The 23,827-nt window shown below is 35.8% G+C and overlaps 2 protein-coding genes across 3 annotated transcripts in view; one reads left to right on the top strand and one right to left on the bottom strand.

Annotated features, from left to right (window-relative positions):
- LOC123534324 (kinase suppressor of Ras 2-like) overlaps positions 1–3,449 on the bottom strand; it is a 58,315-nt gene extending 54,866 nt beyond the window's left edge. For both annotated transcript variants that reach the window (XM_053519441.1, XM_053519440.1), the window contains exon 1: positions 3,158–3,449. In XM_053519441.1, coding sequence (XP_053375416.1) covers positions 3,158–3,310 — 153 coding nt within the window. In that variant the 5' untranslated portion in view covers positions 3,311–3,449. The remainder of the gene's footprint in view (positions 1–3,157) is intronic.
- A 72-nt stretch (positions 3,450–3,521) lies between these two features.
- Positions 3,522–23,501, top strand: LOC123534327 (replication factor C subunit 5-like). The gene is made up of 11 exons (XM_045316533.2): positions 3,522–3,658; positions 10,146–10,210; positions 11,156–11,292; positions 14,135–14,214; positions 15,082–15,155; positions 16,741–16,900; positions 17,782–17,863; positions 18,185–18,314; positions 19,533–19,610; positions 22,029–22,083; positions 23,087–23,501. The coding sequence occupies exons 1-11, from the start codon at positions 3,621–3,623 to the stop codon at positions 23,184–23,186; spliced, it is 999 nt and encodes a 332-aa protein (XP_045172468.1). The 5' UTR covers positions 3,522–3,620; the 3' UTR covers positions 23,187–23,501.
- The last annotated feature ends 326 nt before the right edge of the window (positions 23,502–23,827 follow it).

Raw genomic sequence — 23,827 nt, forward strand, 5'->3', positions numbered from 1 at the left:
CACAATGTGTTAAATCATATCCTAGGTACATAAACTCATCTCCGTAACAACGATCTCTAAATGTATTTACTTTTCAACTTCAGTCTTTCACTATTTAACACAAAAACAAATTAATAAAACAAAAAAATGTCATTTGTTTTAAAATGCAACCAAAACTTGTGAATAACAGCGCAGACCAACATTACAAACGAAAGATAATGATCCGTCTTGAGATCAATTAACGCCAATTAATTATGAAGGCAATTAACTTAAGTACTGATTCTTTGTCGCAGGCCAACTTTCAGTTTCAGTCTGCCCAGTTTCACTGAAAAGCAAAAAAGTGATTGGAAAAGCAGCTAGAAGTATTTTTCGCCTGAAAGCAGGAGCCGGCAAATATCTAACAGCGATGACTGTTCATTGGTATCTGTCGGCCACGATTCATGTATAGCAGTAAGCGTGCACGGAAAAAGCATGCCTACCCAGCACTCATCGATTAGCGTTTTAATTTAGATGTGCGCAATGCCCACACATAAATTACATCATTACTGGTTTATTTTTGTAGAAAAGCTGATTAACCAGCTAGACTTTTTGCCAAGGTACCAAAAAATTCTGCATACATGAATTGCACATACAAAAACATTTTGTTTTAAAATATGTACGTTTTTCCTTGTTTTGTGTGTGTTTCATGCACAAATGTACGCTGATGTCATCATGAACACTGTGGCTTACTAAAGAGGGATATTATACATACAAATTTTCTTTTCACATTTTTTTTTCATAGGCCCAACAAATTTTCTTCCATTTTGCTAAAACTCAGAAAAATGTGCAGCGTCAGCTAGTTCTGGATACCGTAACTAAATAAGGTCGTTTATATACTGACGGTGACCTTTTAGTTATGTGATTGTCCTCTTTCAAAATCAACTGTTTAAGACCAGCACATAAAATGTAAGTTCACTGTTAGAATATTGCAAAAAAGTAACGTCTACGTTTAATTGTAATATTATTCAAATGTTTTGTTGAAAAAATTTCGATATAAAACCTACATGTAACGATTTTATGCCGAAAATTCTATTACTTCCTTATTCTGCATTGCATTTTGATCTATTTACTGATGCCCATGAGAATCTCGCAGGTGCGCGCAAGTGCCATTTTCGGAAAATCCTTGATTAAAATAGAATAGGCTAAGTTAAATAATAAAAATAGACTGTATCAACATCAGCAAATACACAGTTTAAAATATGTCTGTGGAAATTCTTAATTAAGATTTAATTTGGTACGGAAAAACTTGGGAAACCAAAAAACAGTTTTCTTTCTTTCTTAAAATCTAATTTGATATGGAAAAACTTGGGAAACCAAAAAACAGTCACGTGGTTTATGGAATACTTTGGTTATCGTCCAGTGTCCGACAAATTTATAATTTTACTGGTAGCCCACTGGGCTACCAGATTTTCTTTCTGGTAGCCCAGCATTTTCTTATAGTTGCCCAGAAAATTAACTATGAAAGTACTAACTTGCTCTATCCGTACCCGACTTACTGAGATGTGAGAATAAGATGGGTCTTTAACAATATTTTGTTAATAACAGAAATCTAAAAACACAAAGATAAACATTTCATTCTCTTTAATCATAATATAGAAGTACAAGTTGAAGTTAATACAACATCTTATTAAAGAAACATTTTTACACAAGTATCTCTTAGTTTACAACTTAAAAGTCTTAAAATATTAAAATTGTAAATTTCTGTCAGTATTGAGATCAACTTGAGTACTTATACTTTCTATACCGGTAATCACAAATAATTTGTATTAGAAGTTCACAAAATGTATTTAAATTGCAAGTCACTGTCAATCTTCACAGGTGGCAGTATCATTGATTGGTCACCCCTGAAACAACTGATACGTATTAGACCTTCCTGGTCACCCCTTCCCCACCCTAAGACCCCTGATACCACCCTGAAAAAATTCTGACATTCTCAGGTGTTACTTAATATCCCCACCCTACAAGACCCCTGATACAATCATGAAAAAAAAATTCAACTATCAAAACAGTAGTTTGATAGTTGAAAAAAAAATTTCAGGGTTGTATCAGGGGTCTTGTAGGGTGGGGATATTAAGGAACACCTGAGAATGTCAGAATTTTTTTCAGGGTGGTATCAGGGGTCTTAGGGTGGGGAAGGGGTGACCAATCTGATTGGTGATTGGCAATCAATGATACTGCCACCTGTGTCAATATTGAGATCAACTTGAGTACTTGTACATTCTATAAACATTCTATAATCTCTAGTTAAATGTTCACATAATCATGAAATGGTAATATGAATTAAGAATTTTGACTGGTACATTGGTCATAATTAACTATCGTTAAATCGGTCTACTTTGATTAGTCGAGCGGAGACCAGTCCACGATAGTTTGCATATTTGATATTCGTAGGCGGAGACTGCTTCTGCGGCCACCGTTGAAATTATTGATAAATGGGCGGGGTTAAACTAATAGCATGGTTTACGACCCGTTAATCAGTACACATGGAAAGTTGTTTATTGCAAGTTACAATCGAGTAAACGACCGGATGTTGATGATTTTGTTTGGGAATTTTGTAAAATATACAATAACCGGGCTACTGATGCTTCAAATTTATGGTTGCCCGGCGGGCTTCCGCCGGTATTTTTTTGGTAGCCCGACGAAAATTTCTGGTAGCCCACGGGCTCCGGGCAATTGATTTGTCGGACACTGTCGTCGATTCTGAAAATGGCGAATTGGTCTGAAAAACGGCAAAATTGCAGTGGTTTGAAACATTGACGGAATTTATGGTATTTCTTGGACAAACATTTTATTAAGATAAGATAAGATAAGATTTATTTAAAGTCGGCAAGACATCGAACAAGTACAACATAAGCTCATGTGAGCTTTTGAACTGACTTGTTTTTAAAGTGCTGATAGAATGTGGTCCAATTGATGGGATACCATAAATTTATTTGTTAAGAATGTGCATTTTGTAATAAAACAAACGCGACTAATTTGGAGTCGTACAGTACACCTGTTGACTTTCAAAAAACAACCGGCTTCCACGATGAAATGTAATGCTCATAATCATCGTCAAAGACCTTCCACTAAAAGAGTGGAGGCTAAATTTGATGACAAAATAACAGTAACTGTAGTTTACACAATCGGTTATAATTACCTCTGTGACACGTATCTCTTTTTGTGTGAATTCATCATTGGGCGCACACTGCGTTCTAAGTCCTTTCAGGTGCTGTTCAATATAGTCAATCATCGACTGCAAAGTTTTCAGCTCAGTCAGAGCTTTCTCAAACTCTGTGTCTGAATCGGACATTGTTGGATACTCAAGTTATTGTGGAACAATAAGGCATCACTGCATACAATAAATAATAATTGGAAAGAATGTAGTTTTACGTGTTTCAAGCGCAAACTTTTATAAAATCGACAAAAAGCGATTTTGACGCCATATTGGATTTTATGAGTCACGCGAGATTTTATTCTCCTGTGAGTTTGCGAGATGTTTTGTGGTTCCACACTTTTGAGCGGAGTATGACAAAATAACGTAAGCCTGGAGCAAGTGTTTACCGCGGAAAACGGAATCGGGGAGCTAGTTATTTATTTGTCTTCATTTTAAGTTACAGAAAATGTCAGAAAAAGAGAAAACAAGCCCAAATCTTCCTTGGTAACAATGTTTATGCCAATCTTTGATTATTTTGATTCTGTGAGTTTTGGATATAGCATTTAACCAATAAAAAGTTGTACAGTACCCGGTTAGAAAGGTCTAGCTGTATGTCTTGGCATACCAGCCCTTGGTGGCATAGAAGCCCTTGAAGTAGAGTTAAACATGCTCCCACTAGACCTCAGACGTGAAGAACTGTCTATAAGAGAACTGACCCGACTACTCGTGAGACAAGAAACTGAGCCCATCGAGCAAACCATAATGCATTGGTTAGAGGGTTGCAACACCTTATGTACCAGTCACTTTATGTACCAGACACTTTATGTACCAGACACTTTATGTACCACTTAGACACTTAGTGTACCACCTATACATTATATAGTAATTGTATCTCATAGTGTAGCACTGTAAATATGTGATAATTACTTGTGAAAACAACTTTGATTTAAGGTACTTCCGCAAATTGAAATTAGAAATTTATGTGAAAAATCAGAATCCTCGAAACAGCTTTCGAAATGCAAGGACATAAAATATATATGATAAAAGTTAAAAAGATATATATCTGTAGGTAAATTTGCTAGCATGAAAGCTACGCTGAACCCTATTTCCACAGTGCTTTGGAAGAAAATGAGTGAACATTTTTGGTGCAAAATTTTGGTATCGTATGCAACCGGAATTGCTATAAAATATTTATTTTCAAATCAAAGAAATGCCAAAATAGTGCACACTAGCGTTACTTTTTCAAGAAAATGTCGTTAAACATTCTAATGCGCAAAACACATGCACAGTTTTTCTAAAATATTTCGCCGCCATGTTTATTTCAAGGAATAAAATATATGATTGTTATTTTACCTCAGATTTCCTTATTGAAATATGTATGTCTCCTTATTGATGGTTAGAGATATCCATTTAGTATAGTTTTTCACTATCCGATGTCCTTAATCTGGTACCGATCCTTCACATTTAAAGAATAAACACAATGTGTAATGATAGTTTTTCCCTTTACACACCTTTCTTGGACAAGAAAGCCGTTTCACTTAAAATTTGTAAGCATCCGTTGGCAAAATATTAATGAAAGATCGGAACTTTTTCCAAAATATAGATGAATTTCGATCATTTTCAAAAACTGGAAATATTGCACATTGCGTTTAATTTATAAATAAAACAAAAATCCCCAAAATAAACCATTTTAGAACTTTTCCGGGAACTATACGTTTCAGCCGAACAACGCATTTCAAGATGACACAAAACTGATTTCTCTTCGTAAACAATGTCAAAGTTCACCTGAGGAACATTGCTGAAAAAGTAAAAGTGCTTACTGGTTTCAGTTTTACGTCCTGTAGAAAACAATCAACTTTCAACTTTAAATGCATATATGTTCTATAATTATTCCAATATAAAAAACTGTCCGATCTTTTCCGTGAGAAATAAAACGAAGCAAATTTATCTATTTGTTTACACTTCAACCATGTGAAATTAAAGGCATGTACTATCACGAGACTCCCGTGCATTTTGAACCTCGTGGTGAATAAACTGAATTTACTTTAAAGTATGGTGTCTCAGATGAGCCAGTTATTCGTTAATGTCAGAGAACATACATTAAAGAAGTGTTTATGAGATTATGCATATGTACGAATATTAACTAGTCTACTTTATATTAACGACGATAGAAAACAAGTGTGCACTCTGCAAATAGCAAGTCTACTATTTTCATGTGTATACTGAACACTGATCCCAATGTTCGTAATTTTCAGACAAAGAACTCGTTATCCTTGGTTTCGTAGACAGTCTTAGTACTGGACCGCTGCTTCCGCTGTCAACACCGCAGTAATCACTAATGTAAAGTCAGTGTCCATTTCTATGCCGGAATTTCAGTACACATTTATTATCAATTTAAATATATGAAAGTGTAAAAAATATCATTGTTTAACGAAGAAACAAGATACAGAAAAGTTACTTTTGAGATATTGCCGATTTTAATCATCAGGTTTTCGCGTGAGAAGTTCAACTGATAGCATTTTGTAAAATGTTTCGTAGTTATCTACAATTGTATACAAATTGTATTACCTCCTAACATATTTGGCTGTACATTTTTTCTGCGATTTATTCACACTGTGTTTTGAAAAACATACTACATAAATTCTCTTATTACATACTCGTTTCTATTCCCCGTTAAGTTACACTGGTACCGGAAACGTCAATATTTTTCCATACACTGGCGCCTGAATTTCATATCGGGTGCGTGACGTAATTCAGTGTGTGTTGTTGAACTTTTTTTTCTATTTAGTTCAGTATTGTCAATCCTATTCAGGCTATTGAACACATTTGTGATATTTACATAATATTTATACGTGTAGATGCATATGTAATAAAAAGGTTATTATCTTTGCATCGGGAAATATGCACTCGTTCTTCAGTGGAAGAATATTGCGCTCCTAAAGTCGCGCAATATTTCAAAGTTTCAGTTAGTGCATAGGAGAATTGTCTTACTGAATAGATTGCATATAATTTTACCTTATTAATTATGACAATTAACATTTAAATTTAATAAAAAACTTTCCAAGCTCCTAAAGTCGCGCAATATTTCTGCTGAAGAACTCATGCATATTTCCCGATACAAAGCTAATAACCTATAAATATTGTATAAAAAGTCGATATATCAAAATTGGTTAGTTTACGACGCATGGAACATCTAATAAGGAATCACTATACACATCGAACTTGTCCTGGACCAGTATGCGGAAATACTGTGGTCAAATGTTTCAAGATTGTCTAAAAATATTTGCACATATTGTGATAAAGCAAATATTTCGATTGTTGTTTATAATTTGTAAATATACAATCAAGTATGTGTGAGAAAGTTACGTTAAGTAATTTCGGTAGTTACCGCAGGAAGTACCAAAAATTCCATTTCAACCAAATTTTCCGTGAGATAAGCAGCGCGTAAGTACATAACTTCCACTATAATAAATTAAACCTTTCTCATACTTGCACAATCCTTGAAAAGAATTTTGGATCGTTGCCAAATCTTGTTCACATTAAGTCTGAGACTTCTCTTACAATTTTAGGCAGTTTGGTACACCATACGTAAAAAAATCATTGTCTGCACATTGCACTACTTTTATGTATGCTGAAAATACATGAGGTGGTCAGATTTTAAAACAGATTTTGTACTAAGTTTAGTTCTATTCAGTAAGACAATTCTCCTATGCACTAACTGAAACTTTGAACTAACTTTGCCATTCATGAATTTTTAATAAAGTATTTTGAAAGGATTTATAAATCTAACCAAAAATTTGGAAAAATACAGGTAAAATATCTTCTTTGTTTATTTCCAAATTTTAGTTTTACTTTTTATACAGCTACTTTTAGTTCAGGTCTTGCAAACTGAGCTGTTTTTGTACCTGGAACAGCTGCATTTGAAAGCTTTTGTTCACTATATTTTCACACCTCAAATGAAGTTCACCCTAAATTCAAGATGGCGGAAGTACCTTAAGAATATTCAAATATAACAAATGCATATAATTTTACCTTATTAATTATGACAATTAACATTTAAATTTAATAAAAAACTTTTCAAGTAACATAAAATACAACATTTGCATCAAATCAAAACAAAAATGATCATCTACTATATATCATATAGGTGGTACATAAGGTTTCCAAAGTGGTACATAAAGTTTCTGGTACATAAAGTGACACATTCTGCTAGAGACACCAGATACCTATCTCCCTTGGGAAAGATGTTCATCCAGATAAATGACATGGAAAACAACACAAGTACTAACTACCACAATCTTGAACATCAGCTGACCTACCTAGAGTACATGCAGCCAACACGGCGACCACCAGAATATTTGCCCACCCTAGGTTCATCCAAAAATAGATCTTGACTCCAAATACGAGAATCAAAAGAAATAATCAGAAACCAGATACAAGACCGCAACATCCATACCATACTAGCATTCACAGATGGTTCCTGCAAAGGAAATCCAGGACCATGTGGAGCAGGGGCATGCGTATTTATCAGGGCTCCAGATAAGATGCGTATTAGCGTAAATTATGCTTTGAAATAGTGCATAAATGCATGTCTGATAATTTTTAAGTGTATAAAAACGTATATGAAATAACAGAAATGCATGCAATGACTTTTTACTGGCGTAAACAAAATCTGAATTGTCCGGATGCTTTATGTAACAGAGCACAGTCGGCATTAATTCGCCCACATTGAATGTACACACGCAAGGCATTAAAACCAACATCTCCTGGATGCCTGGTTATTCAAACATCTTTGGGAATGAAATAGCTCATCGTCTTGCAAAGGAAGCTGCAAATGAAGCTTAGTCAATGGGTAAGTCAAATATCCCAACAACCATACAAGATATAAAGAAAGCAGTAAAGAAGTCCTGTGAGATGAAATGGCAAAACAGGTGGCAACTAACAGACACCGGAAGGCATCTCCACCAATACATGCCTGATGTTGGGCTCAAACCCAAGGTTCCCCCAAACACCAACATCGAAGTACAATGTCAGCGTGTCACCCATCAATTGAGAACCGGATACTGCATGCTAAATGGATATAAATATAGGATCGGATTAGCAGAATCACCGTTGTGTGCATGTGGACATGGTGCTGAAACAGTCCAGCATTATCTTGAAAACTGTGTCCTACATGAAGAAGTAAAGGAGAGGTTAAGACAAGAAATCGCAAGAAACACTGGAATATATATTCGTTCAATGCAGAACTACCACTCCAAAGAAAGGAAGACGACCCTTACAGTGAATGGCAATATTTATTGTACGAGACGCTCTGCAGCTTCATAAGTACCACAAAGCGTCACATAAACAATACCAACTAACATCAATTTAGTGGAATACTACCTGAGTGAGAATCATACCGTGAAGAAATACCAATGTAACCGACTACCAGAGAGACATTTGAGCCAATCCGGGCTCATGATTCAACAATACTAGGTCTCAAATCACGGGGGCCGGCACATGAGTGGATTGAGTTTAATGACTTATTTTTGAGTCCTAGAGCCATAATTATGAAAAACCCATACTAATATAACTACTCCCGACCCTAGACAAGGGTTTTAACCCCTCAGAGGCTATGTTTTCAACTACTTTCTTTATATGGCCAGGAAAAAAATATCCGCTATTTTCCAATTCAAACATTGCCATCAGTTAATCAAATGAATCAACTTTTAAAATTACCTCAACACATTTTCATATATTTATTTGTTTTTCGACAATACAACATTGTATCAAACAGTACACAGAGCGAATCCTAAGTCTGACAACATCGCATAACAACGAATCAAGCTATAAGCAATCAGTAAAATCAACATTCTGGACATTTAGTGAACGATTTTTGTCGTCTGCCGAATATAGAGTTGAATCGTCATTCGGGAGGGATTTTGACCGGCTGTTTAAAACAAAAATCGCTTAACAGAGGTGGTCGCAAGGACGATGTCGACTGTATATGTTTATGCTAATAAACTTTTGAATTGAATTGAATTGTTGAAGAAAATTTGCATTGGCGTTTGAAAATGTTCTCAAAAAGTAGCCTACCAGTTCAATCCAATTGATAGCATCTCTTTAAATGCTACACATAACTGGTACTGTTATGGAGGACAGAGCCTTGTTAAGAAAATTGTACATAAAAATCGTACTATGGAAATGTAAAAACATTATTTGCCAGTCAATCACATGTGATTATTATATTTTTGTATATTCAGTTTCTGCCCAAAACTTTTGAATAAAATTGCAACTAAAGTTGATAAATTGCGAGTTGAAATTTTTTGTACTCGCTAATATTTGCAAGAGTGCAAAAAACTGTTAAATTCTAACCCTGTTAAATTCTGTATAAATTAAAATGCAAAAGTAAAGTTTTTTTATTTTCTGTGAAAAAAATGCTTTAACCAGTTCTCAAAACTTGCCTTTTTGGATTTTTAAGAAGCACTCTGTTCAAAGTATGGAACCATTCTAAAGAAGCCCAAAGTTGCCCAAAAGTATTCCACATTGCTATAGGAGTCCTTTGTTCAACAGTATTCCACCATTCGAAAGAAGCCCATTGTTCAGCAATATTCCACCATTCCGAAGAAGCCCTCTGTTCTAACAGGCTTCCACCATTCTTGGGAAGTCCTCAGTTCTAACAGATTTCCACCATTCTGTGGAAGTGCTCTGTTCTAACAGATTTCCACCATTCTGTGGAAGCCCTCTGTTCTAACAGGCTTCCACCATTCTGTGGAAGCCCTCTGTTCTAACAGGCTTCCACCATTCTGTGGAAGTCCTCTGTTCTAACAGGCTTCCACCATTCTAAGGAAGTCTTCTGTTCTAACAGATTTCCACCATTCATTGGAAGTCCTCTGTTCTGACAGATTTCCACCATTCTTTGGAAGTCCTATGTTTTAACAGATTTCCACCATTCTAAAAAGCCAGTCTCATTTTAATGTGTCAGAATCAGCTGTTATTTGATTTTTTTCAGGGTGGAGAAATACAGACCCAATAATTTGGATGATTTGATTTCACATCAGGATATTATTTCAACAAGTATGTACCCACCTTATTTTTTGAGACATTTCCTTGATACATGTAGGTTCATGGCACTAGACAGCTTTTGGGGACAGGTACCCATACCCTCTGGAAGGTGAATTTTTAGTTGTTTTAAGACAAAAAGGGGAAGTTTTTAGCCATATATGTTACTACTTTTCACACTTATTAATACTGTTTTCAATCATTTCTAACTAATTTAACTATATTGCAGCAGTAACCTTCTATAGAGGCACTATAATATAACTTGAAAGAGAGTGTCAGACAACCTATTATCAGGGGAATTTTCTTCTGAGAAAGGGGAAAAAAACATTGTCCTATGAGGGGAATGGGGCCCATATTCGGCCCCAAAAACAGCTGAACGAGTGCCCTGAGGTTAAAGTAGTTAAAGACATTGATTACAAACAGTTGGACTGTATAATGACTACTATGAGTTTTAGACACTTGCTATGGTCTGTTGCATACACCTAGTCTACTTTTAATTTTGAAAAATATTATATTACATAATTCATATATGCATTTATTAGGAGCTTTCTTGGAAATTACTACAAAGCACATTAAAAGCTGGGATAGAAGACCTGGCCCTCACTCACTTTAGAGGATTGGGACAAGGCCTTAGGGTAGGGGAATTTTTGTGTCATTTCTAAGAAAGAGAGGGTTTTTAAAAGTGGTACTTTGGACTCAATTTGAGAATTTTGTCACATTTCAGAAGAAAATAGTTCATGAAGTACAGTTCTTCCTTTTGAATGTAAAGCTGTACACATACAAATTAATCTTAAAAAGTGTTTTTAATAAGGATTTTTTTATTCAAATTTGGAGGAGTGGGAGGGAAACATACTTTAGGGAGATGAGGTTGGGGCTGAATTTCGACCCTAAAAATGTTGAAGGAGGGCCCTTGCGGACAAAAGAGAGCAGTCTGACAAAGCAGTTTAAACTTTATTTCAGTTAACAAGTTTGTGTCACAGAATCGACTTCCACATTTACTTTTTTATGGTCCACCGGGTACAGGAAAAACCAGCACAATTCTTGCTGTGGCTAAACAGATGTATACCCCTGCTGAGTTCCATTCTATGGTTCTTGAGGTAATGTATAACTTCTGCTGAAAAAAATCAGCCCAGTTTTGACACTGGCTAAACATATTTTTAACCCCAGCTAGTTTTCATTCTATGTACTTGAGGTAATGTAAATTTGAGAAAAAAAATTCGATTTTTGCATTGACTTTACAACTAGATGATGCTATATCTTGAACTAATGTGTAACTTAGTACTTGAAAAACCTCTCAGTTTTGACACTACCTGTGCTTTTTTTAGATTGACTAGAAGCTGTCCTACTTGCCCTGATGTTGGCATCAGTTTCCAAGATCACAGCTTTGTTAAAATTTTGTTGCACTTTCACTAGATCTCTGTTATACATGATAGATTTTCTTCAAAAGTTTTGATGCACTTACAATCTTCAAATGGTATGGTGAACACAATGTTGGGGAAAAATTGGAGGGAGTTTTTGTCCAAAAAGGAGAAAAACTACTTTTTGAAGAGGGGAATAAATTATACTCCCCAAACTGCCTCTCAAAGCAGATTACCTAAACACAATGTACACCTCAACTCTACTCTGTGGTTCTATAGGTTATTTGTAATTTGGTAAGAACTGGTAAAACCAACAAAGTCCTTGCAGCGGATAAGCAGAAGTATTCAGCAACTGAGTTCAGCATTTAGCAAGTCCACTGGTAAATTGTTAATTATGAGTGAGAAACCCCGAGTAATTAGTCCACTATTGGTTGAAAACCAGTTTCGGGGACTATAGGAATGCACTTTTCCGTCATTCCGTCCGTCCGTCCGTCCGTCCGTCTGTCCGTCCGTCCGCATTTTTGTGTCCAGTCCATAACCCTGTCATCCATGAAGGGATTTTAATATTACTTGGCACAAATGTTCCCCATGATGAGACGACGTGTCATGTGCAAAACCTGGACCCCTAGCTCAAAGGTCAAGGTCACAATTGGAGGTCAAAGGTCAACAGGGCTTTTTTCCTGTCCGGTCCACAACTCTCCCATCCTTGAAGGGATTTTAGTATTACTTGGCACAAATGTTCCCCATGATGAGATGATGTGTCATGCGCAAATCCCGGACCCCTAGCTCAAAGGTCAAGGTCACAAATGGAGGTCAAAGGTCAACAGGGCTTTTTTCCTGTCCGGTCCATAACTCTCCCATCCATGAAGAGATTTTAATATTACTTGGCACAAATGTTCCCCATGAGGAGACGACGTGTCGTGCGCAAAACCTGGACCCCTAGCTTAAAGGTCAAGGTCACAATTGGAAGTCAAAGGTCAACAAGGCTTTTTTCCTGTCTGGTCCATAACTCTCCCATCTATGAAGGGATTTTAATATTATATGGCACAAATGTACCTCATAATAAGACGATGTGTCATGCACAACTTTCAGACCCCTAGCTCAAAGGTCAAGGTCACACTTAGCAGTCAAATGTTAACATAGCATGAACAGGGTCTGTTTCGTGTCCGGTCCATAACTCTGACATTCATTAAGGGATTTTAATATAACTTAGCAAAAGTGTTCCCCATGATGAGACGACGTGTCATGCGCAAATCCCGGACCCCTAGCTCAAAGGTCAAGGTAACAATTGGGGGTCAAAGGTCAACAGAGTTTTTTTCTTGTCCCGTCCATAACTCTGCCCTCCATGAAGGGATTTTAATATTACTTGGCACAAATGTTTCCCATGATGAGACGACGTGTCATGCGCAACACCCAGTACCCTAGCTTAAAGGTCAAGGTCACACTTTGAGATCAAAGGTCAAGAAGATTTTTTTCCTGTCCGGTCTATAACTCTGTCATGCAAAGCAGGATTTAGATATCAGTTGGCACAAATATTCCCCTGGATGAGACAACATGTCATGCGCAAGAACCAGGTCCCTAGGTCTAAGGTCAAGGTCATATTTAGAGGTCAAAGGTCAAATTCAAGAATGACTTTGTACGGAACATGTCTTCTTCATGCATGGAGGGATTTTGATGTAACTTGGACCAAATGTTCACCACCATGAGGCACCCTTGTTTTTAGAATTACGTCCCTTTGTTGTTACTATAAATAGATTTTATTGTAACTTTTTTATTACTGGCGGTAGAGAAAAATCAGGACCACTTTTCTGTGGTACAGCATGCATGTTACATCCAATTTTTAGGTGTATTTTGACCTATCTACCTGGTAAAGAGTTTCTTGTGGACTTATATTATATAGATTTTTTTTGATTTTTTTTTTTAAAGATTAATTTCCCTTTGTTGTTACTATAAATAACTTACATGATAACATTTTTATAATCAGCCAAAAAAATTCAATATGAAAACAACTGTGGGTTTTTATATATGCACATTTTAATCCAAGTGTGTTGTTATAACATATTGTATATGTAGTACAATATTGTTTATACATCATTGACAGGTATCAGTTCATTATGTTATACTGCAGTAGAGAAAATTAGGTGCCTTCCAGTAGGGGACTTTGTATTGCATGGCAATACTTCATTCACTTGTTTATTTAGTAACCTTTGATCAAAATAACCTGGCCATAATGATACTGTAATTCTGTTACCTATCAAGGGATTTTATGATTGCCTGGCACAAATGTTCCTCATAATGAGACAATTGTTATGGGCAAAACCCAACCCCCTAGCTCAAAGGTAAAGATCACACTTTGAGGTCAAATTTCAACATGGAATTTTTTCATGTCTGGACTCAACCAAAAGTTAAGTCAAGTCAAAACGCAACAAAAACAACAGAAAAACTATGGAACTTATTGATGTGCATGATGAATATGTGGTGTGAGGACTTGAAAATGTTTTAATTTTGCACTGCGACTTCTTAAAGTTGCCATAGTAAAATACAAAAACAGAAGATGCTGTAATAACTCTTTAAATTTCAGTTAAATGCATCAGATGACAGAGGCATTGGAATCGTTCGGGGACAGATCCTCAGTTTTGCCAGCACACGAACAATTTTCAAGTATGTACATTACAATTTGCTGGTATACATTACAGGATTAATTTGTTTCTTTTACTTTACTGTGAGAAAATATTTTGTTGGAAATAAACTAAGCTAAAATAAATGTGAAACAGGCTTTTGAAATGAGACTTGAAAAATATCTTAACAAAAAGAGAAAATCTGTATAACCATCATGGCATTTTGATGCATAGGAAAACAACTTTGTAAATATACTTTCACCTATGTTTGCCAGATTTGGAAAATGCCTGAAATTTGCTATGAAATAACTTGCTGATCTTCAACTGTATTCATTTTTACTACATAGTAAGATGATTTGAGTTTACAGATCTATCTGACTTTGGATTGCAGGATTTGTCATGTAAATGTTTTTGTGACTTAATATATGCAGTGATAACAATAGTAAGATTAAGTTAGAATATAGCGACGTTTTTTTTTTCCTTATATTGACTGAGTTACTTGGTGTGAATAAATTGCACATCCATTTCATGAAAGAATACCTGAATATACCTTTATAGTATGTTAAATATTTACACGATTGGTTTTGCCTTTGCGACCATTGTAGATCATGATCAGCCTGCTTATCCATGCAGTCTGATCATGATCTGCACAGTTCGCTATTCAACCAGTATCTTTTTGGTAAGCACCCCTTTTAACAGTTAATGGTACTGTCCAGTTGTAAGATGGACAAGTTCGTTATAGAAATTTAGCAGGGTAAGGGTTAGTGTATGTGTCCCAGCATTTGAAAATGTCCATTTTAGACAAAACTACCAACTTTACTGAAATCTACATGTTCAGATAGTGAATAAAAATTGCATATTTCCAGTACTTTATAAGCAAGTGACTCAGGATGAAAGTTTATAATTTCAGGAAAGGTTTCAAACTTGTGATCCTAGATGAAGCTGATGCTATGACACGGGATGCACAGAATTCACTTAGGAGAGGTTTGTTGAATATTACACTGAAAGAAATCTTCCGATATTTACAGTATGTGATTCAAGTTTCTGTGCAAAAATTACGTAGACATTGATATTATTGCTTTGTTTAAATCATGCCAGATGGAAGTTTCTAAACTTTATTTTGAAGATTAGTGTCAAATCTCCAGCAGCTGATATGAGCCGCGCCATGAGAAAACCAGCATAGTACATTTGCGATCAGCATGGATCCAGACCAGCCTGCGCAGTCTGGTCTGGATCCATGCTGTTCACTAACAGTTTCTCTAATTGCAATAGGCTTTGAAAGCGAACAGCATGGATCCTGACCAGATGCGCAGGCTGGTCTGGATCCATGCTGGTCGCAAACCCAGTCTGTTAGTTTTCTCATGGTGTGGCTCATATATTTTTAGCTTGACTATTCAAAGAATAGTGAATAGTCTGAGCTATTCTAAACTTGGCATCAGCGTCACACCTTGGTTAAAAGTTTTGCATGCAAGTACATATAGCTATCATTTAAAGGCATATCGCTTTGAAACTTATTTTTCCCTTTTCTAGGTCAATAACCAACCTCACAGGATCAAGTCCCATAACTCGGACATGTTTTTGGGTCAAATAATGTCCCCCTTTTGGACTTAGAAAATCCTGGTTAAAGTTTTGTGTGCAAGTTACTATCTCCAAAACTAATGCAGATATTAATCTGAAATTTCGCTTGTGTCTTCGCAGTTATAAAAGTAGGTCATAGGCATCAAGTCCTATAACTCTGACTTGTATTTTGGCCAAAGAATCTCCCCTTTTGGCAGTCAGGGGTGTAACTGTTCAAGTTATCGCTGTTTTAACCTTGAGTTTTGCTTACTTCAAAATTTTTCGTTCATAATATAACAAAGCCTCTGTGCAATTTTCATTGATGAGACTAATGAATATGGCCTGATATGCTGACCTTATCTTTCCGCTATGCATAAAAATTTACGCAGCTGATAAAGTTTTACGCAAAGTTTTAGAGTGTAAAACTCTTAACAATCCATTATGCTTTCAGGGCTATTAAAGAAATTTGATTACAACGGGTTTTCTATATTTCACTTTAAAGTCACATTGTTGAGGGAAAAGCAAAATTTTGATAACTTACTGTGTTAACTTATTTTATAAACAGTATAAAATGCTGAAAGGTAACTGAATAGTTATATACTTAACAGTTACACCTGACGTTGGATTAAAATTCCGGGACAGTTTGCTGCAAGAATCCTGTTAAATGCCATTCAGTGAGAATAGGCCTCATGCCCTTGTTAATTAGTCAGCGATGGAAGTTAAGCAATTTTGAGGTGGGGGGGGGGGTGGAAATCTTGTATACAGAATGACTGTAGTGGTATTTTGTACAGTAAGACTTGCTGTAAAATCGTTACTTCTTTTCCTTGATTTCGTTGTTGAGTCAGTCCACAAAATTAAATCCTATGGAACAAGCAAAATTCCCATTCCTTTTATCTTCAGAATGTGAAATCCACGAATTCATATCCCCATGAAATAGCCATATTGACCAAAGTCACGAAATTTCTTGCCCATTTGAAAATTGAATGATTTTACAGTATATTGTGTATTTCAGTGATTGAGAAGTTCACAGATAATGTTCGGTTCTGTATCATCTGTAATTACCTGTCTAAGATCATACCTGCCTTACAGTCGAGATGTACAAGATTCAGGTTTGCTCCTCTCTCCACTGATCAGATGGTTCCTAGGTTAGAACATGTTATCAGAGAAGAAGGGTAGGTTATTTTTTTCATATACATTCCACGAAAACTGAGGAATTGACACTTTTAAGAATGAATACGATACCTTTCTGGATTCAGTATTTTATTGATTCCGGAAAAATGGGCATTTCTGAAACAAGGTGTTTACAGTCACTTGACATTTGGTTGACTACCCGTCTCAGTTTTGCTAAAGTTAGAATCTTACATTTTAGGAAATAGTCCATTTCATTCATTGTGTAAGGTAAATGTTCCAAATTGGGAAATGTTTAGTCCCATAGGATATAGTAAAGATGTGTTTAAGCACTTTCTCATACACTTGTTTCACATTGTACAACCTCTTAAACATACTGCCATCACAAAATTGTCCATAATTTGGTCAATGTTTGTGCAATTTTGATGAAATTTTTTTCAGAATGTAGATTGGGAATTTTTGCACTCATTTTGGGAAAAAAACATACTTTTTGGCATTGGGAATATAGCCGAATAACGGCTATAAAAACGGCCGAAAAAAAACCCTGGAAAAGAAAGCTTGTATTGAACATGAAGCTTTTTACTTGAAATTTTAACTCCTCTCATCGCTGTATTAAAATTGGAACTTACGTGCAAAGACCCGAGTTGGTTATCCTTAGCAGTCTTGACTCTTGCCAACAGCAAATACTGGTAATGTCAAACTATTGGTCAGTTAGCCGTGGTCCAGTGGTTAAGGTGTTGACCGCTCAACTTCCAGGTTTTGGCAGAAAGTGAACACAAGAGTGGTTGAAATAAGCTTGGAAGCTTTTGTACAGTCGAGCTAAAATAAGTTAATATAAACTTTTAAAAAGTTACTTGAAAGTTTGAATGCCATTCAAACCTGTCTAGTTTCTTGTTGACGAGAGGTTTATTCATGTTTCTTCTAGGGTTAACATTACACCAGATGGCAAGAAAGCAGTGGTCACACTGGCAAATGGTGACATGAGAAAATCACTAAATATACTACAGGTATTGCAAAAAAACTTCTTAAGCAAATTTGTGTCAAATCTTAATTTTGATTCAAGTATTTGAGTAGATTTGGAATACAATGGTGGATTTTATTACACGTTTTTTGAAACATTAAATGAACAAATTCATATATATATACAAAGTTTTGTTAAAATCATCAAAAAACATGAAATGAAAAGAAGAAATCACTTGATCTTACATTTTAACTTGTGGTAATATAGCATCTGGTGTTTTCTCAGTGAAATATACTTCAATTTTTCACTGAAACTTACAAGAGCCCTCCATTAATTTTTGCCCTGTGATTGAACATCTTTTTTTCAGAGTTGCTTCATGGCTTATGATGAAATAAGTGAAGACTGTGTGTATATGTGTGTGGGACATCCACTTCGGAAAGACATTGAAAATATAATGTACTGGATATTAAATGAAAACTTTACTACAGCATATAACAGTATCCTTGGATATATAGTTTGTTCATATAAGTAATGATTGAAACTACTGAACACTAATGCTTATATGAAGTGCATTGTCAAAGTGAAAATGTCTAACGGAAGGTCAGTGGTTCTACCCAGGTGCCCGCCTGTGATGAAATACTGCACGGAGTGGCATTTGGGGTCTTCCTCCACCATCAAAGCTGGAAAGTCGCCATACGACCTATAATTGTGTCTGTGCAACGTTAAACCCAGCATAAAAAAAAATCAAAGCTAAAGAGAAGTGCCACTCTGTGTTGGTTGGTAAAACATGTTTTCCAAGCTATATATAGAGAATGCTTAGGCCTATGCGGTCAAACTTCAGTCTGTTGATGAACCTTGGTGTTTAGGGGTCAGTTAAACAATGTCAAGGTCACAATAACCTTTAAAGTGAAATCTTGATTTTGCTCAATAATTAGAGAAAGCTTGGGCAGTGTGGTCAAACTCAGTAGGATGACCCCTATTGTTTTGGGGTTTTGTAGGTCAAAGATCAAGGTCACATTTGATGAAAAGAGTATCTGGAGAATGCTTGGGCCTGCGATGGTCAATCTTCATACAGTGTTGACGTTGTCAGTAGATGCTCCCTATTATTTAAAGGGGTCAGTAGGTCAATGGTCATGGTCAAAATGACCTTAAGCCTGAAAAAGTGTTCCTGCTCAATAACTTGGGATGCTTTTGCTTACAGTAGTCAAACTTAATAACGTGATTGTCTGTGATCGTTAAATAACCTCTATTGTTTTTATATTTAGGTCAAAGGTCAAGGTGATCTATGCAAAAAAGTTTGTAATCAAGACCTGGAGAATGCTAGGGTCTTCGGTTATTAAATTTGATAGGATGATTGTTAATGGCCAGTTATTGCTTTCAAATTGTTTTTGGGGTCAGTAGGTGACGACCTTGAAATTTTTCTGGTGATCACTATCTTGGGAATGCTCTGGTTTAGTCATCATGTAACCCCTACTGTTATGTGTTGGCAAGTCAAATGTCATGGTCATATCATACTGGAGACTGAAAATCACAGCTGGTTTCCAGTGATGGGCCATCATAGGGGGCATATGTGTTTATAAACAGGCCTTGAACATCATTTTCACTAAGAGATTTTTTTGCAGGGGAGAGAAATGTTTAGGAAAATTGGAACATTAATTTTGTTCTGCTCTTCTGCATTTGTCTGTGTATTCATGAAAAACCTTAACAACTGTTAGATCTGATGAATTTAAAAACAGCCAAAGGGTTAGCACTACAAGATATTTTAACAGAAGTACATGAGTATGTTCACAAAGGTAAGCTCCAGAATGTTATCCTGGATTCATTTTTAGCTCGACTATTCGAAGAATAAGTAGAGCTATCCTACTCACCACGGCGTCGGCGTCACACCTTGGTTAAGTTTTTCGTACCAGTCCACATTTTGACAAAGTCTTTTGAGATAAAGCTTTGAAACTTTCAACACTTACTTACCATCACCATGGCCAGTTATAGGCAAGAGTACATAACTCCATCAAGGATTTTGGCTGAATTATGGCCCCTTTCGACTTAGAAATCTTGGATAAGTTTTTCGTACCAGTTCATATTTTGACAAAGTCTTTTGAGATAAAGCTTTGAAACTTTCAGCACTTGTTTACCATCACCATGTCCAGTTATAAGCAAGAGCACATAACTCCATCAAGGATTTTGGCTGAATTATGGCCCTTTTTGACTTAGAAATCTGGGTTAATATTTCGTACCAGTTCATATTTTGACAGTCTTTTGAGATAAAGCTTTGAAACTTTCAACACCTGTTTACCATCACCATATCCAGTTATAGGCAAGAGTACATAACTCCATCAAGGATTTTGGCTGAATTATGGCCCCTTTTGACTTAGAAATCTTGGTAAAGTTTTCCGTAACAGTTCATATTTTTTGTAAAGTGTTTGACATATGGCTTTGAAACTTTTATCACTTGTTTAGTATAATAGTCTCTATCTGTAGGAAATAGTACATAACTCTGTCATCTATTTTGGCTGAATTATGGCCTTTTCTGGACTTCGAAATTGGTTCTGTTTTCATACAAGTCCACGTTTTGTCAAAACTATTTGACATGTGGCTTTTAAACTTTGAACACTTGTTTATCAATATGATTTCCATCTGTAGGCAAGAGTACATAACTATTTTGACTGAATTATGGCCCTTTTTGGACTGAAATTGGTTCATACATTGCCATTTAGTGCAATACTTATCGAAATCAAAGAAATACAGGAACATTGTTTGTCTAATCTATTTATTTCTTTTGTCTGAATATCTGTGGAAATATTTTGACCCCGTTCTTCAATCAATTCTTCGAATAGTCGAGCGCGCTGTCATCAGACAGCTCTTGTTCTTGTCTTTCTGAATTCTTTGATGGTATTCCTAGTTTATCCCTGTAGTGTTCCAACACAAATTTTAACTGCCTATTTTTGTACCCTGTTTTGGAGAGGGGGAATTTAAATTTGCACTGGTCTGTGCATTTGTCAAAAAAGAATTATGACGAGTTAATCCTTAGCTTGCTTAATTTCTGAAATGGACTGGTCCATTATTCAATTTGGGCAATACCATTTAAGATTTGAAGGGGTGTTCACTGAAAATTCACTGACTGAATATCGAACAGTGCAGACCATGATCAGCCTGCACAGATGTGCAGGTTGATCTCGTACTGCACTAGTAGCCAAGGCAGAATCACTTGCTGCTAGCTGGCTAAAGGTTAAGAGTCATGAAAGTTTAGAATGTAATTTAGCAAGTTGTGTAGCTGGGGTTTGTTTGGGGTGTCACTCAGTAAGACCAGACTTAGGGACCTTGACTTAGTAAAAAGTATGCATAAATGGCTTAAAAGTTTGTAATAAGACTCTTATAATAGGATAACTGCATTTATTAACCAGGAGTTAATAGATTGGGGTATGTCGTTGGTCGGGCGGGCGGGCGGCGGCGTCAAACTGGTGTTTCCGGTCAATAACTTTTGTTTCGGTAAAGATATTTGAATAAAACTTGGTATGTATGTAGCTTATATCAAGACAAAGGCTGGGATTGATTTTGGGGTTTCTGGGGTCAAGGTCAAGGTCACAGTTACTTAAAATAGAAAAAGGGTTTCCGGTCAATAACTTAACTTAGGAATGAGCTATCATGATAAAACTTGGTGTATAGAAAACTTATATAAAGTTGTAGCTTGGGATTGATTTTGGGGTTTCTGGGATCAAGGTCAAGGTCATTGTTACTAAAAATAGGGTTAGGTTAGGGTTAGGGTTAGGGTTGTGCTTTAAAGTGGTGCACTGTGATTCAGTATACTTTTTTATTCTTATGAAAAGTGCTGAAAACCTGGTTTCGTGGCATTGCCGCATTTCTTGTTCTATTTTAATAACAACCAGAAACCGGATTGTTGTTTTCTGTTCTACAATGGCCAGACTGTGTTTGGAAGTAAGGGCCCCTGTTTCCTGTGGACACATCTTTGCAATATTTGTTGTGGTGTCATATTGTTTTGATAAGCTCAGAGAAATATTTGTTACTGCAGACATATCAAGTTAATGTCTGTAATTGATAACTTAGCAGTATACCCTATACATGTATATATTGTTTTAATGTATATCTTAACAAAAACAGTAGACGGATATTTTTGAAGATTTTCATCTAGACTATAGACTTTTCTTATAACAGCAGAAAGATTGAATTGAAGAGGATATTTTCTTATTTTACAGTGGATTTACCAATGCATGTTAGACTACATCTCCTAGAGAAAATGGCTGAAATAGAGTAAGTTTTTCATATCATGTAGACTTAAGTTAGCACCTTAAACAATTCTAGTTCTGACCAGTCTGACTTTTAAAGCCCAGTCATTTTTACACTATGAATTCCTTTCCTGATGTTAGTTCTGATCCCTCGCAAACAAGTTTTCTTAAGACCTGGAATCTTTGGTCACCAGTAGTGAAGTCTTGTTTACTTTGAGAGGACTGACTTAGTCTAATAGTACAGGTAAGATTCCAGTGCCACAATTATAAGCTATAATGCTACTGAAATACTATTGAACAACATTAATTTTTAGACGTTACATGACTGGAGAAGTGTTGACAAGGAAAAATTACCTTTGTGTAACTGAAATAGTTATGAAAACAGTATGTTTAATTAAAAAACAAGACAGAAGAATCAACTGGCCACATTCCAAGGTTTTTAGTTAACGAAAATGGTTGGTTTAGTGGTACTTCTCTGTTGAAAATGGTTCATTTATTGGTGCCTCTCTGTTGAAACTAATGGTGAAAGGCTTACCTGTGAAAGTAAAACTGAAACAGGAGACTTTGTAAGTTTAATCCCATGAATGGGTGTTCTTTGTACAGGTATTTTGTATGGAAGATCATTTTGCCTGGCTTCCTTACATGTGTAGAAGTTGCCACTGACATGCAAAGGATTAGTATGTTCATGAAATTGATAGGAAACCATGGTCATATTTGTTAATCATGAAATTGATAGGAAACCATGGTCATATTTGTTAATCTTGAAATTGATAGGAAACCATGGTCATATTTGTTAATCATGAAATTGATGGGAAACCATGGTAATTTTTGTTAATCATGAAATTGATAGGAAAGCTAAGGAGATCATGGTCATATTTGTTAAAAGCAAACTGAAATGGTACTGAAAATGATGTTGTACCTAACACAAACTGAATATGTTCATTCATCCTAACTACACATATAGTACAAGACGGAACTATTTTCTGTGTATGAATAATTTGCTTACTGGAGTTCATGGATATTTTCAGGTTCAGATTGGCTTCTGGGACAAATGAGAAGATCCAGTTGAGTTCACTGATAGCTGCATTTCAGGTTACCAGGGATATGATCGTGGAGGAAGCTAAATGATATAATACATAAACATGAACGTTACAGGGGAAAATCACTGCTCTGTGAATAAAACTGCTGACCAGAACATAGTGCAAATTATGGGCATGAAGAAATGTGATACAGTTTCAAGATTGAAAGTAGTACTATATTTCATAAATTAACTGAAAAACTAATACCTGTTTTTGCATAAATACTGTTACTTGTATGAAAATCCTTGATACAAGGTTAACTTAATGGGAAAAAGCAGTTGAAAACAATGACTTGAGCCATTGCTTCATGGCTTTACTTCTGTGCCAGTTAAACATCAGGCTGTAACTGTTCTTGGTGAGTGGATATCAATTAATACACCAAGGGTGGTCATTTCTTTTTGTCCAGTGTTTGTTTTTCAATTCAAGCTTACAGTTAAGTGTGGGAAGGGTAACTTAATTTTTAAAAACATAAGCAAAATTTACTTATTCAGTAATCAGTATCCATGGTAAGATACGTTTTATTGATTGCTTTAAGGAGCAATTTTTTAGCAGGTTTAAGAATTTATATATATTTAAGGGTATCAGAATGTACATGTCTTCAACAACATTTGCCAGTTAGTTAAATTGCATATTTAAGTTCCAGTCATTAATTCCTGCTTTAAGGGGTCATTTCCAAGTCATAAATTCCCG

Source organism: Mercenaria mercenaria, chromosome 12 (genome assembly GCF_021730395.1).
Source record: "Mercenaria mercenaria strain notata chromosome 12, MADL_Memer_1, whole genome shotgun sequence".
In the NCBI taxonomy this organism is placed as follows: Eukaryota; Metazoa; Mollusca; class Bivalvia; order Venerida; family Veneridae; genus Mercenaria; species Mercenaria mercenaria.